Here is a 16,881-nt window from a genome sequence, read left to right on the forward strand (position 1 = left end):
AGAAATAGCTGCAAAGAAAAGAACAAGCAACATCAGCAAGAGTGCTACTGATCGACTGAACATCTTCCAAAAGCTAAGTTTTCTTTTCTTTCTCTCTCTCTCTCTCTCTTTTTTTTTTTTTTAAGTCAGTCGTCATTCCAAGCAAATATGAGCATATACAAAATAAACATCCTGTAAACATCACTTATTATTAACCCATCTATGTAATGTAATTCGTTTTCATTCATATCAACTCTGATGCAAATGTGGAAACTGTCGCTCCAATATTCTAAGCATCACATATTAGCATTAGCACTACAAGCAATGTTGACGCTGTTGTTTTCAGTAGCTGCTTCCAGCTTTATTCACTGTTGACCCCTTGGGCCTCTTTTGGCTGTGATGACGGACAGCTGAGGCATTACATAACGAGGATGACTGCTATATAACACACCTCTGAATACACACACAAACAGTTAACACTACTGGGTAATCCGAACAGTGGCTACGGACATGAGTGGAAAGACACACTGGCCACCAGCCGGCGCACAAAGTTTTAAAAGCATACGTCAATTTGTAGGCTTAGAGATTCAAATTTAGATTAATGAATGTACTCCTTAACTGAATGCTTAGAAGAAATAACTCAGTAACAGTCATATATCCATATTAGACTGTCCAATTTAAAGGCATGTAGGATTAGAACAGCGCCACAATTTTGAAAGTATCCTAAGTGCATGTAACAGTGGTTATATTGGGTGAGAGTTTCTTATCAAATTGTGTGCTTGTGTGTGTGTGTATGGTCGTAGGCGATCGAACACCCACCCTCTGTTTCATTCTGTGCTTCAGTCTTCCCTTCAGGTTCCATGATAAATGTTGAAGATCGTTATTCCTGCTGCGCTGTACAGAATATGGTTGATCTATGCATCCACCTCTCTCTCTCTCTCTCTCTCTCTCTCTCTCAGACATGTGTGCAGTTTTGGGTGATTGACAAGAACAGCTGCTCTGAAATGGCTTGGTGATTAACAGGGGAGCCCATGAGATACAGAGGGACAGAAATATAGTTTGGATCGGCCACGATCCAAAGTCATTCAAAGCATCTACAGTCCCTCATCACACACCTGTCACTTTAAACCTGGCTGTATATCTGAGGCATTGAGTGAAATGGAGAAGAGACACTGTGATCTGAATCATGGGAATTGGGTATTGCTTGGGTTTAAGGGGGGAGGGAGGACACAAAAGCCACCTTGGATGACAACACAGGCACTGACTCTCAAGACCTGTATTAGTGAGACACAACTCCTTAAATGGCATTGGTTCTACTGAGTTTTTAAATAGCTCTCTTTGAATAGACAACAGCAGTATATGTGTGTGTGTGTGTGTGTGTGTGTGTGTGTGTGTGTGTGTGTGTGTGTGTGTGTATGTCTGTGTGTGTTTGGGGGGTGTGGGGGTTAAACTGTCAACAGGTGACTGAATTGAGCAACTCTTAATAGGAAAAATATTCAGGAAAGTTAACCAGCACTATACAGATTGAGGAGTTCTGCCCTAATGAAATGGTGATAGGCTTCCTTCTCTATTACTCCTTTGGACTGATTTACTAAGACTGAAATTTAGCCTTGTGCTTAGAGTAATAAGCACATTTACATTCAAATCTCTCTCATACACCTGGGTTTTAGTTCATTCTCACAGAACTATAGTGGAGACATTTGGATCACAGATATTCTTGATTTAGTTTGGAAGTGGACATATCTCCCTAATTCACAGGCCATTCTGAGGTCTGCTTGAATCTAAGCAATTTAATCTAATGCCTTTCAAATTCAGAAGGAATCAAGTTGTACGTAATCTCTTTTTTTTAGGACTCATAAAACTAGACACTGACACATTTTGCAATGATTTTCTTTTATGAAAGTATAAATTACATCATAGCACCAAAAATATACTTCATAAACATGATCACAGCAACAGGTTCACACAGTCAGTCAAAATGTCTTCTGCATGATTTACACATTGCATGAAAATTCATATCTTTATCTCAGTGACACTTGCTTTTGGTACTGTCTCAGTTTCTACAGATACATAAATAAAGTTTGTGCAGAACAGGTCATTGGCTCTTCTTGCTTCTTCCCCTCCCGCCACGCCCACCCCTCTTCCCCCTCCCTCTTGTCTTCCCCTCAAATATAGACCGCGCGGTGACCATAGCAACCCCTTTTGTCTGCACACCTTCATCCTCTGAACTTGAACTGCTGCTGCTGCTGTTGTTAGATTTTGGTTTGTTCTTTCGGGTCAAAACCCTTTTTTCCTCCATAACCCCGCCCACTTCTTCACCGGTCTCTTCCTTCAGCGCCTCTAGACTGTTGGTATTCATTGGCTGAGAGCCAATGAACCCTCCTCCGTACGCCCCCGCGAACGTCGGAGCTGCTGGGCCCTCTTTATTCTCCTTGGGCCCTGTTGTCTTGCTTTTCTTAACCGGAGAGATTTGGCCTGTTTCCTCCTCTTCGTCCTCCTCTTCCTCATCTCCTCCCTCACGCTCTTTCCTCTTGAGGCAGGTGACTACCCTGCGCAGACGCTGGCTGCGAATGGCCTGTCTCTCCTGCTGCTCCAGCCGAAAGAACGAATCGATCCGCAGCTGCGTCTGTAAAAATCAATGTCCGCCATGTAATATCGCCAGTCAGCACAACATTTCGCAGTGTTTCTAAACATAACCTGCCTCTACATGACCAATCTCAACTCTTCTTCTAATATTACATTAAGTACTATACGTGTTTGTGTTGTACCCAAAATCCATCGTGAATAGTGTCTTTAAAATAGTGGTTCTGCTCTAAACTATAGAAAAACTGAATGTTTTACCTGATGGGAGTTTAGCTGTTTCAGGACTGGCTGTAGTGTCTCTTCTGTCTTTCTGCTGTTCCAACCAAATCGACTCAAACAGAATGTATGGTGTGTTAAGAAATTACTCTGCAAATTCAGAAATGACTCTATACACATACACACACACCCACACAAACACAAATACACACACACACATAAAGGATATTCCTTGATGAGCTCTAGCTGTGGGCGCCCCCAGCTGAAGGAGGCCTCTGATTGGTCAATGGCAGGATGTAGGTAGGCTTGGGCAACGGCAGGATTGGGGAAGCCAGAGTGTAGCTGCAGGTGTCTCAGCTTCTTTTTGACTTTGGTGTCTTTGGGGTTAGCAACTAACTTCTTATTTTTCTGGGCTTCTTCCCACCATTCACTGTACCATCCCAGATACAAAAAAAAGAGATGTTAACAGACGTTTATGATCAATACACATCAATACGCGTATGACCTAACGCACATGCGCACAAAGTCACACTACAAATAGTAGCTCAAGAGAAGACAACCAAAAAAAAAAAAAAATTCACACTGTTGGTTTGGTTCCCTGTTTCACGGGTCAGTGGTCAGAGTTTCCATGCGTCTGACCTGAATTGCTGGAGTGGTTCTAATCCGGGGCCGGGGAACTCGTTAAGGATTTCCATTCCTGTGACGTATCCCACGCCTGGGATCCCCTCTGTGTAGTCACTGCCCAGTAGGTAAGCCAGGTTTATCAGCTTGGTCCGGTCCAGAGCTACATAAACGCACAGAATTTAATGGAGAACACAATGGGATGCTTATAAAGGACACATCACTACCGTCTAATGGTATTTTCTCAATCATAAACGACATGATACAAATTCAAAACAGAGAAAGAAAATCGTAACTGTGTAGTGCTTTAAAAAAAAAAAAACTTTTAAAAGGATAACTGAAATTTTTGAAATATTTAAAAACCATTGAAAAGTTACAGATTCTGTACTCCTGCTCATTAAATAATCCAGTTAGGAGCTAGTTCTGGTGTTACTGACTGAGTTGGTTCTGTAGGTCCACATATTGGTAATGCTCCACATATTTGTTGTGGCTGAAGAAGTTCTTGTAGACGTGGCGTCCGCCGAAGAGCCAGATGTCACTGTCGTCTGTGATGGTTCCGTGGGTCTGATCGGTTCGGTCCAGCGCGGCACACTGGGCCTCCGCTTCCATGGGCGCCACCATGAAGGGGATGCCGAAGAGTCGCAGGAGCTCCTGAGAGCAGGAAAAAAAAAAAGGACCAAAAACCACACAGATCTAAGATAACTCAAGCTCTTAAACACAGGATAGAAACGAACTGATCTCTCTTAAGAAAAACGGCTAAAACTTGGTCTTTTCAAGTCTTAAATGTCCGTTTGTTTAAGCATTTTCCGTTTTTATACTGAAAACCACTTTAATGGAATTAGACAATTTGTCTTCTTTTCCTGTGTTTGACAGACAAGGTGTATGTGAAAATGGGTTGATATTAAAAACATAATTAGGTGCATTTTTTTTCCAGAGAAAAAAAAAACAGTTAGTCCTCCTTATGTAGCTATTGTATGTTGACCACAGCAAATCTGGGTCTTTGGAAAGCTTTTAAACATCTGTTGAAAATAAACACTCTTGGATTATAATGTGTTAATCTTATTAGTGTATCTGCCTGCTACTCTAACATCCAAAATGAGAAAACGCCTTAGTCCTTAAGATAAAGTAGATAGGTTCTTATACATGGGTTACAGCAGGGGAAACCGTAAACATCTTTGTCACCCTATCAGCAGTCAATAATCACGGCCTTAGTGATGTCAGATAAATACTGACACCATCACTATTTATAGAGTTTATATGGGAGACAGCTCACTGGCCCTGGCAGCAGTTCCATCACTAGTGTTAATCTGTTTGTTGTTTTAACACCTGCTGCAGTCATCAGACCACTCACTTCCCCACACACATGCTCGCATGAATAAACACACACACACACACACACACACACACACGCACACGCACACGCACACGCACACATACACGCACAAACAAATAAACACACACACGCAAAAGCACACACAAACATACACACACATATACATACATAGATACACACACACACACACACACACACACACACACACACACACACACACACACACAGAAGTCAGAATAGATGCACAGGCAGCCTCCACAATCCAAAGTAAAAACACACACTCAAAATCATGATGGCATTAGAATACTGGATACATAAAAACTCTCAACACCAGAGACTGAAATAGACACATATATTCACATCTTCGATACTTGGACCACTTGTTCAAAACAAATCAAATCTTCAGGTGGTATATGAGGCACATTATTATGCAGATATTAATAAAATAACACGCTGCGGTGATGTGTTGAGTTTTTTTATGAGTGCACTGCTATGTGGTAACGCACTTAGCTTAAGTATGCTGTTTGGCAGTTGATTAATCAATCTATTTTGAAACCAGATAAGCTGTGAAGTGTAGAATAAATAAAAAAAAATATTACAATGGCCCCTCAGACCATAAAGACCCTAAAAATGTGCCGTGAACTTCTTTTGCCCCTTTCCTTTAGTTCCGCTGGGATAGGGGCGATGTGTGTCTCTCACTGGGCTGGAGTGTATTGACAGATTATGGCCCAGCTGTAATTTTATAATACAGTTGAGCTCTTGCCAAGACTGTGGAATTATATGGGTATCTACTCTGTTTTTTTTTTTGTTTTTTTTTTATGTCTATGGCTGAGGACAATCACCTGGCTCTCAAGGCACATCTGTCCAGTGACGGTGGCAGCGCTGCGCTCCTGCTGTTGTTGCTGTCCTCTCAGGTTGCTCTGCTGCGCCTGCAAAGAGCTCTCCAGCTGCACCAGCTCCTCCTACAGGACACACACACACACACATCCACATCCACATGCACACATACACACATGTGCGCACACACACACACACACACACACACAGAGACACACATACAGAGACACATGCCCACACATACACAGTGGAGTCAGTACACCCTATTGCTGAAGCATAACGACAAAAAAAGCACTGTGCTCAGAAAAAGTAATGTTCCATTCTGACTGAATGCTACTGTTTTCACTGTGAGGTAATTGGTGTCAATCTAACATAACCTTGTTGATGCCTTTTCTGTGTATGTGTTGAGATGTAGAGCATGTGTCAATCTGATTGCTATAACTATAATGTGTGTGTAATGTAATGATATGATTACCATATCAATGTCATCCCATTCATTGGATGCCGCGGCAGCATCTGATCCCTGAGAAGATCCAGTTCCTTTCTCCTCCACCTCACTGTTATCTTGTGAGATGCTCTCACCAATCGAATCATCCCCTTTGGTCTCCTCCTCTTCTTCTGTCCTATCTGCATGAGGACTGGCGCTCTGAGCTGGCACTGCGTCTACCTTGGTATGCGAATCATCTGATCCACTTTCATCCTCTGCTTCTGACACCTCAATGAAGCTCTCTGTTGAGAACAGAGTATGTCGGTATAATGTACCAAGACACTTCGTCCAAATAAATCAAATGGTAACACGCTAACACAGTGTTACGCTATGCAGTATGACTACACATATAAACAAACGTCTCAGTGAGCGAGTGGTCGAATGAGGTCATACCTTCAGAACTGCTCTCCTCACTCTCTTCACTCTTTATCACTATCTGTCCATTTTTCTCCTCTGTCTGTTCTCCTGTGGAGATCTTTTGTCCATCAGTAACAGGCTGGTGGGTGATAATTTCCTGGTTCCTTGGCGGGAGGGGTCTGTCCCCGGAGGCATTAAGAGATACACGGGTCATTTCAAGTCCTTTGCGTAATGAGGAGCTGTCAACAAGCGGGGGCTTAGATCGAAGAACTGGCTCTAGTTCCTTGTCCGACTCTTGATCTGAAGAGGGATATCCTGTATCTGGAGCGCTTCCAAGGATTTGTGTTGCGTCATCTGACGGTATGGCGGAGCTGGAAGCCTTACTCCTCGCACCAACAAACTCCTCCATTCGTTCCTTCTCAGAGCTGCTCCTGAGGTCCACCTGCTCCTCCTGTGGCTGGAAGCGATCCTTGAGGAGACCCTCTCCTTTCGTCAAGGCGTTCTGAATGGCCAGCAAGGTCTGAGGTGACAGTCCACCGTCCGCCTCCTCCTCTTCCTTTTTAACCTCCTTGTCCAAACGTTCCTCTCTGCTATCTTCCTCATCAGAACTGCTAATGACAACAAGGTTCTTCTGGGGTTTAACACGATCCTTTTGATGCACCTCCTTAGGGACTACGTCATCCTCCATCAGGGCACTCTGAATGGCCTGCAGAGTCCGTGGAGAAACGTCACCTCCACCCTCATCATGAAAATCTTTAGCTCTGTCTCCAACCTTGACCCTTCTCTTGATGGAAGCGACTTCTTCGTCAGAGCTGCTGCTGTCTGTCATAGCTGCTTGTATGGCCTTGAGGGTCCGGGGGGAGGGAGGTGCTCCATGTTGGTCCTCACCACTAGGTGCTGGTTTGGGAGTTGTGGATGAAGAGGAAGAGGAGGAGAGTTCATTCTCCTCTGCGCTATCTTCTGCTATGGGCCGCCAGAGGGGTTCTGGTCTCCCTTTGGCTCTCTTTTGTCTTGCCCAGGGTCCACTTGACCAGGGTGTGGCAGCCACTTGGCTCTCCGAGGTGTTCTTGTTATTCTGGGGCCCTACAAGAGAAATATATCACTATAACTTCTCTGACTTCAAAATTATCAGTCTCTGTTCATTCAGAACTGCATTCAGTATTGTCTCTCCCCCAGAACTGCATTCAGTATTGTCCATCTCTCAGAACTGCATTCAGCATTGTCTCTCTCTCTTTAGAATTACCTGTGATGGGAATGCTGAGATTTCCACTTGCAGTTATCGCCTTTTAATTTAACACTAATAAAACCATGCAACACAAGGGTCCCTGCTCAGGTCTGCTTTAACAAGACGCCTGATGTACAAACTGGGCATTGGTTAAGGTCTCAGTCTTGAATTTTTTAATATGTAGCTTCAAAATGGTGAAATGAGTCGCTTCCCACCATCAAATGCTAAGATGCACTAGACACGTTCAGAAAACACCACGAAATTCACCTCTATTAGCTCTTACTGACCTCATAACCAGGAATTACTCTTTATTGTCATAGGCACAAGGAATACATTTAAAGACAAAAAATGACTCAATAAAGCACTGAACCCATACACGGCACTTGGAGTAGTTTCTTAGCAGTAGCATAGCGTAGCGGGACAGGTTGATTTAGGTCTATTCGCTACGCACTTTGGTAAATCTCATTGGGGAAAAAGCATCATCTGAGCTTTACCGGGTTTCATTTCATCCAATCTGGAATTCTGTCTGCACGGGGAAGCTCTGACCTTTGATGAGAATGTAATGGGAAGAGTCCTCTGACACCAGCCGGCGGGACTCCACACTGTGGCCTTTGTCTTGGTCGGGCTGTTGCTCTAGTACCCCTGAGCTACGCTGGCTCATCTCCTGCTCCACATCCTCCAAACGCTGGTTCAGCCTGTTCCTTTGCAGCAACCCAGCCAACTGGTACTGTGAGAAGTCACCGGATTTCTGTTTAAAAAAAAAAAAAGGGCCAGGTACCAATAAGTCATTGATCAGACAAATAAAATGTAACTTAATAATGCCTATGTGAGGATATCAAAGAGTATATAAACGGTCTGGGTACCACAATTAAATTAGATGGCAAGTTTTCAGACATCAGTTGTTTGACAAATTCATTAGGTGACAAACAATAAAACATTCAAGATTATGGCTACTCTTCCTGCAGTTACTCTAGACCCCTACACTGTGTTTACCTATTCCAGAGGTATGTTATGAGGGTTATGTGAAGGGGTGAAAACTGGTCTGATAATATGATGATGCAGCGCACAGCAGTACCTCTGGAGGTTTGTGGTACAAAGTACGCCGTCTCTTGTTGAAGTCCTTCATCTCCTTCAGGATCTCATGCTTGACCTCAGGTGGCATGAGGGAAAACTCTTCCGAGTTTATGTCCACGGCATTTGGATCTTCATAGATCTCTTCCTAAATTACAAAGAGCAAATCCATACTGTTCCAACTTGAGAGCTTTTAACAATGTTTTAGACCCTAACATCTTGCAAACCGTTTTCAAACTGCTATGCTACGTCTGACCATGTGACACCACGCCTTCATCCTCTTAAGTAGCATACGTCTTCTGGAACACAAACAGACTTTGATGCTCAAACCACAACTGACTGCTAAAAACTCCCATTCAATGGATCATAAACAAAACTGACTTGATTTCAGTAAACTGAAAATGATTACAATCCGTCCACTAATTTGTTGAATGGTGAAACTAGCAACTTAGTTTAATCAACCCTCTCCTTTCAGTTTGTTAGAGGGCTCCTGAGGAGCGGGCGACTAAAGGCTGGCTCTGAGGTGGTTAGTCGAGTCGTCAGGTTCACCTGAAACCTGTTACGGTTTTGTACGGTCTCCTCCCATTCTCTCTCTGCATCTTCGTCTGAACTGCGAGGGCAGATAATAAAGGAGCACAAAGTAACATTTAGACCATTTAGACACAGATAATGAGGATGTAATTACTATAATCACCGTCTCATGAAAAGTCTCATTTTCCCACCTGTTTCTTTCTCTCTCCTCTGCGGGTGGTAACGCGGGCAGAGCATATATGTCATCCGCCTCCTCCTGTCTCACTGAGGAGATGCTGGGAATGGTCTCTTGACTGTGCGGTCAGAAAAAGCATGTGAACCAGTAAACATGACATAAGACGTAACAAAAACTTCTCTCAAAAGCCACTGAAGAATTTTTAACTGCATGGATTTTATCTCTACCAGACCATTTCAAAATTACGACTCGCATGTATCAACTGTCCCGGACAGAGTGCTGATTTAGGATAAGCTGCACATAATTATATTTATTAGCACTTGGAAAGTCAAATACTAAACCTTCATACTCTGAGAAAAACTGGCACAAAGTACCATAGATTTCATAAGAGGAAGAATCCATGTCAGAAGTTATGTTTCTATGGACCCTGAGTTTACTCCTCACCTCCGGTCTCCCAGTGCTGCTTTGATGGCTTGCCTCTTCAGAAAGGTCCTCAGGAGCTTCTCATTGGTCTGCTGGGACTCACGAGTGATCTCTTCTTTCCTCTGTCTTCTGATGGCCTGATGAACCACAATGTTCTGGGTTACTTACTCATACATACAGTCTTGAATATAACTGGGTCATATATTATCACCTCAATGGCCTCTTTACCCCCCCACCCCCACCCCATTCATCCTTTGCATTTAACCTTAAGTGCTCCAGCTTTGCATTTAACCTTAAGTGCTTTAACTCCAGCTGCTGGTTTCAGAGAGGACAATCTTGATAATATTACTAAAGTTTCAACCGTTTTCAAGAACCACAGTTTTTCAAAATCAGCCAATGTTTGTCTTCTTGCTCTCAGTCTACTGGCTCTTGTCTGCCCCGTGGAGGTCATATGCAGCAATATATCTTTTGTCTGTTCCCAATCTTTTGACATTCAGTTGATTTCAGTTTCTGACCAGGGTCTGCTTTTTGAGCAGCGGTGCATCTCCATCAAAGACAAAGATGGGCTTGATGCGGAAGAAGAGAAGCTTGCAGAGTCGGTTGAAGAGCGTGAGCAAGTGAGCGTTCTGGACGCTGTTCCCATCTCGATCCCGCACCCCTTTCACGGCTTGGTTGAGCCAGATGCTGATATCTGTGAGGAATAAGTCAGGGACCCAAACATAGACACCACCAGCATACTTCCACAAACACGTGTAAATTTGTACGTACACTCACTGACCACTTTATGACGATTACCCAGGCCATAGGTAGACCATAGAAGTGTAAAATTGCCAAGTGCAGCCCATGTGCCGCCATGGACAATTTGTCAGCAACCCTATTCCCCGTTCATAAATGGTCAGTTTCTAACTGCAGGGTTGCTGTTGACTGGATATTATTAGGGTGGCAGACCATTCTCAACACAGCAGTGACACTGATGTGGTAGTGTTATGGATGTGGGTGTCACACTGATATGAGTGCATCAGGCACAGCAGAGTTTTACACATGTCAGTGACACTGTTGGGTTCAGAGTGATCCACCACCTAAATATATCAAGCCAACAATGTTCCTGTGGTCAGAAACTTATCATTGATGAGGGGCTAGAGGATAGCAGATGGCAGAAACTGGTGTTTCTGTAAACAAGGTGCATCTCCAAGGTAGATGTTTCTAATAAAGTGGACAGTGAATGTATACTGCAGTTTTCAACACTTATTTACATTTAACATAGGTACAAGAAATCAAAAAGAATTAAACTCGAACCTCGATGATACTGCGAGACAAAAAAAAATGTACGTAGGTAATTCTGAAAACACGGAGCGTATCGTGTCACTTGTTATGTAAGGATACCGACAGCAAGGATCTTCCCTTCAAGGGTCTCAGGGTTGATAGGCTTCCCCGTGCTCTCTAATAGCTTCCAGAGCCCGTGAACTCCCATTTAAACTCTGCCATCACATTTCAGACACACAATTTACACTTACTAAAACATCATCGTTTGTCTATCGAGTACGCTGATATGAGAGCAATCTGACTTTCAACTCACAGCTACAAGTATAATTTACACTTCAGCAGTTAATTAGCTGGCGCTCTCATACGGAACAACTTACAAAAGGTAGCCTACATTCATCTCGAGTAGAGGTAAATTAATCAAGTATAAAAGTCACTTGCAGGTTTTAAAGTACTACAATAGTGATCTGAACAGGTTAAACCGTTTGATTCAACTACCATTTCTTTCAGCTACCATTGATATGACTATCATTCATGTAGCGATTGTATGAGTAATTACCCACTGATGGTGGCAAGTGCTCACATACCCCTTGACAGGAACACTGTTTTCACAGATTCTCCAGAAGCAGCACAAAGCTGCAGTAGCCGAATTACAGGGAGTCGCTGTTTTTGAAGTCCTACTGGTCACATTCACCAGTGGTCAGTAGTTCCTCTTCTCGATTGTCGAGACTGTTTCCGCTTACTGATCCAGGATCAAGTTTGCTGTTTCAGTAAACTGTATGAATTGTGAACAAAAACCTTCCTGCTGATCCCAGATCATTGATAACGTTTCGTTCCTGTGACGCTCCTCGAGCCAGCAACATCCGGCAACAATGTCGAAATGGAGAAGTGGAAGTTAACAATGTGAAGATCTTAAATTGTCGAGTTTGTTGCGTCGAAATTTTACGGTAAATTCATTCACATTAGATACGAAAATCTAATGCAGAGGTCTGTCTTGTAAGAAACATTTCTGTGTCATATATGAACGAGTGTGGACTGTCACCTCGGTTGCGTTTGATTTTAAGCGATTGTTAGCATACTAGCAATGGGCTAGTTAATATGCATGCCAGCAAATTACAGTCTAATCTATCTCTAGATAGTGAGCATATATCGATAGCGGTTTCTGTGAAAGCTTTAGTTGTGATTGGATTGTAAAACGGTGTCGCTAACAGAGACGCGGACTAAAGTCATACGTGTGAAAGCTCTCGATTAGTTCTCACTTACTGGAATTTTGGTGTGTTTTACCTTTTGAGCACTTGATAGAATTTGTATAATAATTGTCATGTTGGTAAATTGGTAATATTGTAGTTATGAGTATTGTTAGCGTGGTAAGGTTACTCGTAAGTAGGCCCAAATGGTATGGGGTCGTAAAATGGTGTTAAATGGTGTCCCGTAATGCTTGTTGTTCAGTGGCATAAGTCTCAGGATTTTTCAAAGCTCTTGACTTTTATTTATTTATTTATTTATTTTACATATTGTCATCTTTTTCAGGGACCTCACAGACAATTCATGAAAGTTTCATCAGTTCTTGGACTACAAAGAACCTTGCAGACCATGTCGTCCGAAGTAGTCATCACAGGTAAGTAATCTCCACTTCAATCTCATTTCAGTTCATTGTTTACATACTTTAGACATCACAGTCTAAATAACCTCAAAGCCAACCAGGCTCTTGAGATCAAAACTCAGACATGTCTCGGCCAGTGAATGAGCAAGAACATATCCTGATCAACTCTTTCTCTCTTTCTTAGCCATTGAGCCAGTCCGTGGCCCTGGTGATGGCATGGAAACGGACAAGCCTACGATAACCCAGGAGATGTCCACAGAGAAGGCTCCACTCCTGAAAGTGGCTACCCCGAGGCACAGCCCACGGGCAGTTGCCGTGACGCCCCAGTCGCCAGGTGTACTGCACTTGGGGAAGGTGAGCAGGGAGGCTTGTACAGAGGTGGAAGCGGTTCGGATCGTGGTTCCACGTGCAGCTATCAGCAGGAGCGGACGCACGGTGACTCAGACGGAGGGGAAAGGGGAGGAGAGAGGTTCGTCTCCGGTTCTGCACGGGGACGAGCAGCCCCCCTCTCCCACAGAACCCCAGGACTGGAAGAGTGCCCTGGAGAAGCTGCAGAACTCAGAGCGCAGACTGCTACAGGACAAAGAGGGCTTGTCCAATCAGCTACGTGTTCAGACCGAGGTAAGATCTCTCTCTACGAGGAATGGAGACTATATAGAGAATAGGCTGCTGATTTTTTTTTTTTTTTTTTTTAAGAGAAGTTGCTTTGTCTTGTTTCCTTTTATCACAGAGTGAGTATACTATCGGGGGTTCATGAATAAAGACAATAAGAGTTAACACCTCAGAGAAAGGAAATGCTGACCGTTTTTGCAGCATCACCTTGTATGTTGGCTTTTCAGCTTACCTAACCTGAACATACTTGATTCAATTTATCGACGTCGTGAAGAGCCCGTGAACAGAAGGGATTATGGCAGGGCCAAAATCTCGCAGGATTGAATGATAGAGTTGAATAGAGTGTTTTCACTTACTCAGATTAGAGGGTGATGTGGCTTTATATATTTGAAAAGCCAACCCCAGTAATGACTGTTAGATTATTGTAATGGGACACGTATGGTTATTTTGACCCTGCTGTAACATGGATATGCGTACTCTGCACAGGTTAACAGAGAGCTTAAGAAGCTGTTGGTGGCCTCGGTAGGCGATGACCTGCAGTATCACTTTGAGCGACTTGCGCGGGAGAAGAACCAGCTGATCCTGGAGAACGAGGCACTGGGCCGCAGTCTGGCCCACACTGCAGAGCAGCTGGAGCGTATGAGCATTCAATGTGATGTGTGGAGGAGCAAGTTCCTCGCCAGCAGGTGTGTGTGTGTGTGTGTGTGTGTGTTTGACTGAAATCATAAAGAGACAATGTGTAGGTGATAAGGACTGTAGTGAAATGGTGAGTGAAATAGAGATCATTTGAATGCAGCATGAATAGTGTGTCAAGTGATTCATTACAAACAATAGAAAGTAGTATGCATTTTGTTTGGAATTGCTCCTTAGTAGTAAATACTGCTGTGTTTAAGGACTGGGTAAAAATGCATAGGTTTTTCAGTGAAAAGAGCTTGCTGATTAGGTGCCTGTGTAGACACATGTTGACAGGCTGTCTTTGTGTACTCTTAACCCAGAGTGATGGCTGAGGAACTAACCAATGCCAGGGCCGCTCTGCAGCGCCAAACCAGAGAAGCCCAAAGCGCCATCCAGGACCTGCTGAGTGAAAGAGAGGAATTCTCCAGGGATATGATGCACACACACAGGTACGATGGGTAAACAGACACATCCATGCAGAGGCCCAGAGTCACACTTAATTAACTACACGTGGCTTTTACACTCACATAATATACTTGAACTCAAGCTGTTCTACTTGTATTATGGTGATAAAGTCTTGTTCTTCAGGGGAGACTAACACTGATAACAAGCTATGGTTTAACAGACAAAAGCAATTTTTTTATCAGTGGCTGTTTTATGGTTTGTTGTTATAGACACCAATAAAGATTGAGACACTAAAGGTTCATTGTATGCTTGGCAGGGCTCTGGAGCAGCTCCTGGTCTCCCTGCAGTACGGGAGACAGCAAACCTATTACCCCAGTGCCCAACCGCTGAGCACCGGTGAACTGGCTGCAGCCAATCACAAACTTGCTGATGCCATCAACTCCCACCTGCTGGGAAATGTAGGCAACAACAAGAGCGGCGTGAAGGGCAGTCAGATGTCAGAACTCTGTAACACACCAGCTGAGAAGATGGCAGAGAAGGTATAGTTCTCCAACAGTAAAAAAAATTTTTTGTGTTTTGTCAGTTTTATTGTACCGAGACTTCCTCTGCTTAACCTCTGTCTTTTGTAACTGTGTATTTGAAAAGAGTGGATACATAGAAACAACACTCAGCGCTTTATGGTGACACAACAGTCAAATATTACAATACAACATTTTGGCTGATGGCACACCACCATTCCATGACCCATGACTGTAATTATTATGTCAAATGTCTTATTTCTCCTCTCAGGTGCTGAGGATTCTAGACCCCATATCTTGTCCAGATGGCGAGGGTGAGGTGCCTCTATCTGACAGCGGGTCCTCGCCCTTCTTACCCAATAAGAAGAGCATTGGGCGTTTCCACCCATACACACGCTACGAGAACATCACCTTCAACTGCTGTGAACGCTGCAGCGGTGAACTCCTGGTTCTCTAGGCCAAAGGCTGTGGAGGTTTTTTTTTTGTTTGTTTGTTTGTTTTGTTATGGGTTACAGACAAAATGCTTTTCCAGTGTGTGAAATTATGCCTTTTTACTTTCATAATTGTCATTCTTCAGAGACTGGTTTGGTGATTTAAGGGCTTTGTTCTCCCTAAGCAAAAAAAGGCAGAACAAAAAATAAGCACAGTACTTGAAAGGGTCAGGATGGGATATACGCTGTGTCCAGTCCAGAGTGACCCCCCCCCGCCGACTAAAGCTGCTCTCTGTATCCTGCGTTACAGTGACTCTGGCTCATTTAATACTGTCTAAATAATTGGCCTCCTATCACAAAGGTTACTTTGCATTACTCAGTCTGCATTAGCAATGTTGCATGACAAATCTTGCTGCTGTATATTGTAATATGAAATAGAATTTGGAGTTTAAAACAATACCATAGGAGTTTTTCCCTATCAGGGTTAGATTATCACAAAGAGAAGGAAAAGACAAGATGAAATAATCCACGAAAAAAGTTAAACTACGGCCAATAAAAAAAAACTCCCGTGAGATTATGAGATGGCCACTGACTCACCAGCATCTTTTTACACCAGATGGTCTATGTGGCACAGTGAACCTCTTATTTACATAACCAAAGAGAGGACCCGAACTGACATTTAAACTACAGTCACCAGCAGTGGATGTAGAATGGCTCTAATTGGTTAACTTTATTGCACTGTATTTGATATGATGTAAAGGCTACCATTTTAAAGAACCACCCCCCCCAAAAAATTGTAAGGATTAGCATTTTAGCTTGACTAGCTAATCGTGAATGTTGATAAACATTGTTATAGACTGATTTTTCTATTTTGTAAAAGATCTCATTTTCACACCAATGTTTCCTGACAAGGACATTATGAGAAACCCATCTCAGATTCATTTTGGATTTAAGACATGGAATTAATTTATTATGACATATTTTGATGAGTTACTGTGAGTAATGTATTGCTGAGTTTGCTGTGTATAAAGAGATTACTTTTTTTTAAGACTTGGAGTTGAGTTTAAAGTAGTTCAGATCATGTACCTAAAGTAACTTCTCTTTTGCTATTTATTGACTTTTATGAGAGTTGATGAACGCTGACAGAACCTGTCAAAAAAAGCAACCTGACGGGATGCAGTATTGGTATGTGCAGTAATTAGATGTGTAAGTGGAGGAGCTCATTTTTGAAAGATGTTTTCTTTGCTCCAGTAAGACTTGGCGGTGGAGTCGTGGAGCACAGTATTGTGATGGTGTATTTGCACAGGAGTGGAAAACCTGGAAATAGTTGAATTATACTTTGCCTCAGTCTTGTGAATGAAATCAAAGGTCCTGCATCTGTAGTGAGGTACAGTGGACAATTAAACATTTCCTTTTTTTTTTCAGCTTGTTGAATCTCACACTCTTACAATATTACATTGTTGTTTTGATTAAAACAAAAATTACATGAGTGTGTTGTATGTTTCTCTGTAAAATTATTTAAAGGGACCAAAATAAACT

At 42.9% G+C, this 16,881-nt stretch overlaps 2 protein-coding genes across 2 annotated transcripts; one reads left to right on the forward strand and one right to left on the reverse strand.

The window, feature by feature from the left end:
* Positions 1–2,074: 2,074 nt before the first annotated feature.
* On the reverse strand, positions 2,075–11,753 carry ercc5 (excision repair cross-complementation group 5). The gene is made up of 17 exons (XM_030778992.1): positions 11,686–11,753; positions 11,222–11,316; positions 10,354–10,529; positions 9,860–9,975; positions 9,432–9,533; positions 9,259–9,319; positions 8,714–8,857; positions 8,185–8,386; positions 6,607–7,496; positions 6,450–6,552; positions 6,045–6,298; positions 5,575–5,694; positions 3,837–4,050; positions 3,418–3,562; positions 3,008–3,208; positions 2,821–2,905; positions 2,075–2,605 (listed from the first exon to the last, which is right to left on the reverse strand). The coding sequence occupies exons 2-17, from the start codon at positions 11,307–11,309 to the stop codon at positions 2,075–2,077; spliced, it is 3,432 nt and encodes a 1,143-aa protein (XP_030634852.1). The 5' UTR covers positions 11,310–11,316; positions 11,686–11,753.
* Positions 11,754–11,965: 212 nt separating this feature from the next.
* blzf1 (basic leucine zipper nuclear factor 1) lies at positions 11,966–16,758 on the forward strand. The gene is made up of 7 exons (XM_030779932.1): positions 11,966–12,045; positions 12,629–12,716; positions 12,886–13,322; positions 13,800–13,999; positions 14,309–14,437; positions 14,710–14,932; positions 15,183–16,758. Exons 2-7 carry the CDS (start codon positions 12,647–12,649, stop codon positions 15,366–15,368), a joined length of 1,245 nt encoding a protein of 414 aa, XP_030635792.1. The 5' UTR covers positions 11,966–12,045; positions 12,629–12,646; the 3' UTR covers positions 15,369–16,758.
* The last annotated feature ends 123 nt before the right edge of the window (positions 16,759–16,881 follow it).

This window comes from Chanos chanos, chromosome 7 (assembly GCF_902362185.1).
Source record: "Chanos chanos chromosome 7, fChaCha1.1, whole genome shotgun sequence".
NCBI lineage: Eukaryota > Metazoa > Chordata > Actinopteri > Gonorynchiformes > Chanidae > Chanos > Chanos chanos.